At 35.5% G+C, this 6,000-nt stretch overlaps 1 protein-coding gene across 3 annotated transcripts in view; it reads right to left on the reverse strand.

The window, feature by feature from the left end:
* Window positions 1-4,324, reverse strand: part of nan (transient receptor potential cation channel subfamily V member nanchung) — a 226,984-nt gene extending 222,660 nt beyond the window's left edge. For 2 of the 3 annotated variants that reach the window (XM_083127591.1, XM_083127590.1), the window contains exon 1: window positions 4,199-4,324. In XM_083127591.1, the coding sequence (XP_082983717.1) occupies window positions 4,199-4,233 (35 nt within the window). In that variant the 5' untranslated portion in view covers window positions 4,234-4,324. The remainder of the gene's footprint in view (window positions 1-4,198) is intronic. The other variant, XM_083127593.1, reaches the window with a different exon arrangement.
* Between the last annotated feature and the right edge of the window lie 1,676 nt (window positions 4,325-6,000).

The following is a 6,000-nucleotide window of genomic DNA, read 5'->3' on the forward strand; positions in this document are numbered from 1 at the left end:
TGTAGGTTCAGTCCCGATTAGCCTTTCTGTTCATAAAGTGGACTTAAAACATTTCATTTTAATCAAAGTTAAATTTTCGCATCACCGTTTCACTTATGCTCCATAATAAAACTAACAAGGACAGTCGCTCTCAAGCGAAATTACCGAGTTGGGAGTCCCGGTGTTCTTAATCAGTATCCACTCATCAATTTCGTCTAATCATTACTCATCGTCACGATTAGCTAAAACTGGTATAATGACGACGCTAAATTTAAAAAAATAGAAATGAGAAAATACAATGATATATTTATCTGGAGATAAAAATAAAATTGTTGCTACACTTTACAATCATCGGTGTTAAATCGACATCATTTTAACGCATCTGCGGTTGAACGTTAACCAGAATGCGGTAGAAACATTCTGTGGCAGCTGTGACTCTATTTTCTAACATTGTATTAATCTCGAACCGTATTACATATGAACAGAATTTATCGGTCAAAATATGTTTTTGCTTAGATATTCAATTCATGTCTTAGAGATGCGTCATGTTATATCAATTCATTCTGAGACATATTATGGTTTTCTTTCTTTCTTTAGTATCTGCAGTGCTGAGGTTAGTCCCTTAGAGCACAGATAAACGTTTCTGTGTTCAGATTGCATAAGATCTGCGTACAATCACATTCGCACATCAGCCATTCAAAATTTTGATTACGAACTTCTATTTCCAGTGGAATGATTTAATTGAATACGTATAAAATGTAATAAATTTTAAGAGGGGCGAAATTTTGTTGACTCCTACGGACAGAAAGGAATTACTACATACTTGTATATTCCACACACTAAATACTTTTCATATGTACCACGTGTGTGCTTTACGTAAGTAAATTCGAATGAACAACCAGTCATTATTAAGATATTTTAGCATTTAAAAAAAATACGTCGCTTTATGCCACTTTTGGTAAATCGCAACAATGGGAATGAAGGATAAACTAACTAACAAACACTCTAGCCTTTTTAAACCCGAAGGTTCATGGCTGCAGCAACAGAAGCCTTCCATCTGTCCTATCCTGAGCAAGATCTATATACTCTTTCCCATCCCTACCGATTTCCTTTAGGTCCATCTCAACGTTAACCCTCCATCTTCGTCTTGGCCTTCCTACAGGTCTCTTACCATCAGGTTTGCCAACAAGAATCCTGTAAACTCCTCTTTCCTCTCCCATTCGTGCCACATGGCCTGCCCACCTAAGTCTTCTTGATTTAATTATTCTAACAATATCTGGACATGAATACAAATTATGTAGTTCTAAATTATGTAACCTTCTCCACTCACCTGTCTCCTCATCCCTTTTAGGTCCAAATATTTTCCTAAGGATCTTATTTTCAAATACTCTCAATTTATGTTCCTCTTTCAATGTAAGGGACCAAGTTTCGCATCCATATAATACTACAGGCAAAATTACTGTTTTGTATATTTTAACTTTTAGTTTTTTAGATATTAAACGAGACGACAAAAGTTTATGAAGAGAGAAGTAACGTGCATTTCCTGAATTAAGCCTGCTTTTTATTTCCTCTTTAATATAATTTTCATTTGTTAGTATTACTCCTAAGTATTTGAATTTCGAAACTAGTTCAAACGAGTTGTTATCAATAATTAGATTTTGATTATTACCTAACACTTGGTTTCGGCCTGTAAGCATATATTTAGTTTTCTATTTGTTAACTTCCAAACCTATCTCTTTAGCAGTTTTGAAAAATATTTTAGCATTATTCTTAATTGTATTCACATCATCCCCCAGTAAGTCTACATCATCTGCATATGCTAACAACTGAGTCACACCATTTAATTTTAGTCCTTCTTTAGTTTCTTTTACCTTCCTAACAGCATATTCTAAGGCAAAATTAAAGAGCAATGGAGATAATGCATCTCCTTGTTTTAACCCATCATGAATTGTAAATTTGTCAGACATATTAATACCCACACGAATTTTACTTTCTGTTTCACTGGTGCATATTTTTATCATACTAACAGGCTTCTTGGGTATTCCAAACTCGACTAATATATTATATAATTTATCTCTTTTGACCGAATCATATGCTTTTTTTAAATCAATGAATAGCTGATGGACATTTTGATTATATTCCCACTTTTTTTCAAGTGTCTGTCTGATGTGAAAAATTTGATCTGTTGATCTGTTGCGTTTAAATCCACATTGATAATCACTTATAATTTCATTAGCATATGGGGTTAGTCTTGTTAAAAGAATGTTATATAATATTTTATATGTTGTTGAGAGTAGAGAAATTCCACGGTAATTATTGCAGTTCATTTTATCACCTTTTAATTATGGATTCTTTCCACTGTTGAGGGATTTCTTCTTTATCCCATATTAAACAAATTAATTTACAAATTTGACATTTTAACGAATTTCCACCATATTTAATTAACTCAATGCCAAGTGCTTTGTTATTCTTTTGCCTTTTAATAGCATCTTTAACTTCAATCAAGTTAGGTTCTGGAACTAAAGATTCTGCTGCGTGAACTTCATTTACTTCTGATTTATCTCCTACATGAACATTTAAAAGGTCATTAAAGTAGTTCTTCCATCTATTTAGAATATCGCTTGGGTCAGCGTCTTATCTTTTATCAAGTTTATTTTAGGTTGCCATCGCTTTCTAAATTCATTTACACCTTTATATAAATCTCTGATATTTTTGTTTTTGCTGTTTGTTTCAATTTCACTAATTTTTCTTTTCAAGTAATCTCTTTTTTACTTCTAAACGTGGGGTTAACTTCTCGCTTTATTCTATTATAATTGCTTAGATTTGTATCATCAGAGTTATTTAACCACCTAAGTCTAGCCTGATGTCTTATTCTATTAGATTATGACATTCGTTATCAAACCATGGCTTACTTTTTCTTGGTTTATGGCATCCTATACTTTCTTTAGCTGCTGATTCTATTGCATTACGTATGTGTTCCCAATTCTTATTTAAGTCTGTTTCATTTATATTTTCTTCATCATTTAAATCCTGCAAAACATCAAATATATTTGACAGTTTAATTTGGTAATCTTTATGGGAATCAAGGATGATTAATGAAATTATGTTGAGTCATAAATTCTTGCAGTTTCAGATTTAATATAAGCAACTGATAGTTGTTCCAAAGAAAACATGTCTCAAATGTTATTGCGCTATCTAAAGTGGCGTTGCAAAAGGCAAGGTGAAGTTCTTCGTGCTAATGTAACGTGCCATGAAAGCACATAAGGAGATGTGTAGTGAGGGCCATACATATTCACGATCTCGGCATATTTTTTTTTAATGATGTGATCAGCACCACGTTACGGCCACGGTACCCATTTATTAGAGGCTGCGTGAACCCCTAGAGCAGTTTCATGCACAGACAATATCCGGAAATTACACAGATGAGAATGAAAATTGAATTGATTATTTCTCAATGGTTTTCCAATGAAGAACTTGATTTATAAAATACTAAGTTCACTTAATATCTGCAGAGAACATTCGTATTAATATAGGGTGGGTTTAAGTCTTAAATGAAGATATAAACGTGGGTAAGAAAGTCAAACCCCCACAAATGAAGAATGATCATCCACCACTGTGGTGAGGGGAAGGGGTATGTTTTCGTTTTTACACAGAAAAAATGCATTTGTTTGAAAGAGCAAAACGCACTAACCGTAAACACAAAAATTGGTATGCTTTACTAAATATAGTAATTTGGGCCAAATTTTTTGATAAGCCTAACCAAATGTGCATGATTACTAAAAGAATTTTGTTCTTGTGAAGTGTCATTTGTTAAGCACTTATTTATAGAATTATTTGTTTACCAAAAAACAATTTTTTGGATACTCCAAACTCTTTTCTTAGTCCTATATGTTGTCAAATTGTCCTACCTTTGACGTTCGTTTTTTTTAAGAACCCCCACCAACATAACCCCTGGGCACGCCACTGCGTGTTAATACCAGTTTCAAGTAACTGTATAAGTAAAAGAGTTACCGTGTATAATGTTACTTTACAAGCAGTGATTAAAAAACAGCAAGAATTGGTGCAAAAGAGACGAAAACAAGTCAAACATTTTGTGAGAGACTGGAAAAGACTGAATCTCGCTTGTGTGAATATCAATACATGCGGTTTACCCCTCAGCACGCGAACCTCTGCACAATATAACCTTAGGAGTAACAATAAGAATTTAGTGCTAACATACAGGGCTGTCACTCCCTTCCTCTTGAAGAAATTCATGCTCTTCCACGGGAGTCGAACCCAGGACACTTGGCAACGAAGGAACTTCTCTTCTTGAAACTATCTTGATGAAATTCCCGATGCAATCGAACCTTCGCAATGGCCGCGTGTGTTTACATTGGATGACAGGAATCGAACGCATGCGTGGTCATTGAGGGCACGACGGGTCGTCCGGAGGTGTGGTGGCGGTTCCTGTATTAAGTGTTCTGAATCAATAGCACGAGGCAAGGATATGTGCAGTGTGTTGTTACGAGAGTCACGGAGTTGGTGAAGTTACTTAAAAAAACGAACAAGGTTTTTTTTTCACTTTCACATCCTTAGTTTAACACGTTAACTTGATTTTTACCACATATCATGCTTCATGTATGTATGTGTGTTCATTGTAAGATGTGTACATGTTTTTTTTTTATCGTTATCACCCTGACTGTCTCTTTCTCTACTTTTTCTTCTTCATTTCTTTCTTTCTGTACTTTCTCTCTTTCACCCATTCTCTCCCTCCCTCTCTCTCGCTCGAGATATCTCTTTCTCTCTATCTATATCTTTCTCTATTTTTCCTTAATTGCTCTCTCTCTCTCTCTCTCTCTCTCTCTCTCTCCTTCTCCCCCCTCTCCCTCCTCCCCTCTCTTCTCTCTCTCTCTCTCATATATATATATATATATATATATATATATATATATAAAAATCAAAGAAGATAAAAGGTAACACTCACTGGAGAGTAGAAAAATTCAAAATTTTCGGTAACTTCATAGCATCATCGGTGTGAGGAGAAACAGACGGAAACGATGATGCTACGAAGTTAGCAAAAATTTTGAATTTTTCTACTCTCCGGTGAGTGTTTTCTTTTACCTTCTTTGATTTTTACTTAGCCCTTTTGGCCCTCCTTGCTTTTATCCATATATATATATATATATATATCCCTCCTTTCTCTCTTAATCTCCCTCCTCTTCCTCCCATAGGCGTGCGCAGCCCCTCTGACTAGGGGGGCAAAAGCATTGATGAAAGTTCAGTTGGGAACCCACCCCCACCGGACCGTTTAGCAGCACCTAGTACTTAGTTGTTCTTATTTCTTTCCCTGGTAATTTACAATGCAGTATAGAAAATAAATTGCGAGCGAAGCGAGCAAGAAAATTTTCATATCCAAATTTTTGCAAACTGAAAACAATATTGATTTATTCTTCTTTGTAGCTAATCAGTGGTGATTTATTCATTCTAGTTTTTGGACTTTTAACCACTGTTCTATCGCACGCTACCCTGAAGACGGAGGCAGATTCAGCCTCCGAAACGTAGGTAAATGTCTTTAAAAAATAACAGTGGTTAAAAGTCCAAAAACTAGAATGAGTATTCATTTAATATGGCGCAAACTTTTTATCTTTTACATTTTTTTTTTCATCTAGACCCTTCGGCTTCCAGGACCAACTCCGGCCGACTCCTAGCTACAACTCTGAACTTGACAAGACTACAAGAAAGAGAAAATTTTACGAAATGCATTTTCATTTGTATAAAATTTGAAATCGAGGGGGCAATTGCAGTTCTGTGTCCCCCTTCAGGTGATCCTAGCCGTCTGGAAGAAAAAATGTAAGATAGACGTGAAAACTAATTCCATCTTGAGTATCCTTTTGTCCTGCTACTCTTAGATTCTGCTGGTCTTGCTTTCCTTTACTTCCATGTTTGTCTCCCCCCACTAAAATTGTTTTCCGTCCATGGTTGGGGGGAAATTCACCCTGCCCCCTGTGGTTGCGACACTCCACCACCCCCTTTCCCCGTAGT

This window comes from Lepisma saccharinum, chromosome 8, assembly GCF_977018435.1.
Source record: "Lepisma saccharinum chromosome 8, izLepSacc3.1, whole genome shotgun sequence".
Classification (NCBI taxonomy): Eukaryota; Metazoa; Arthropoda; class Insecta; order Zygentoma; family Lepismatidae; genus Lepisma; species Lepisma saccharinum.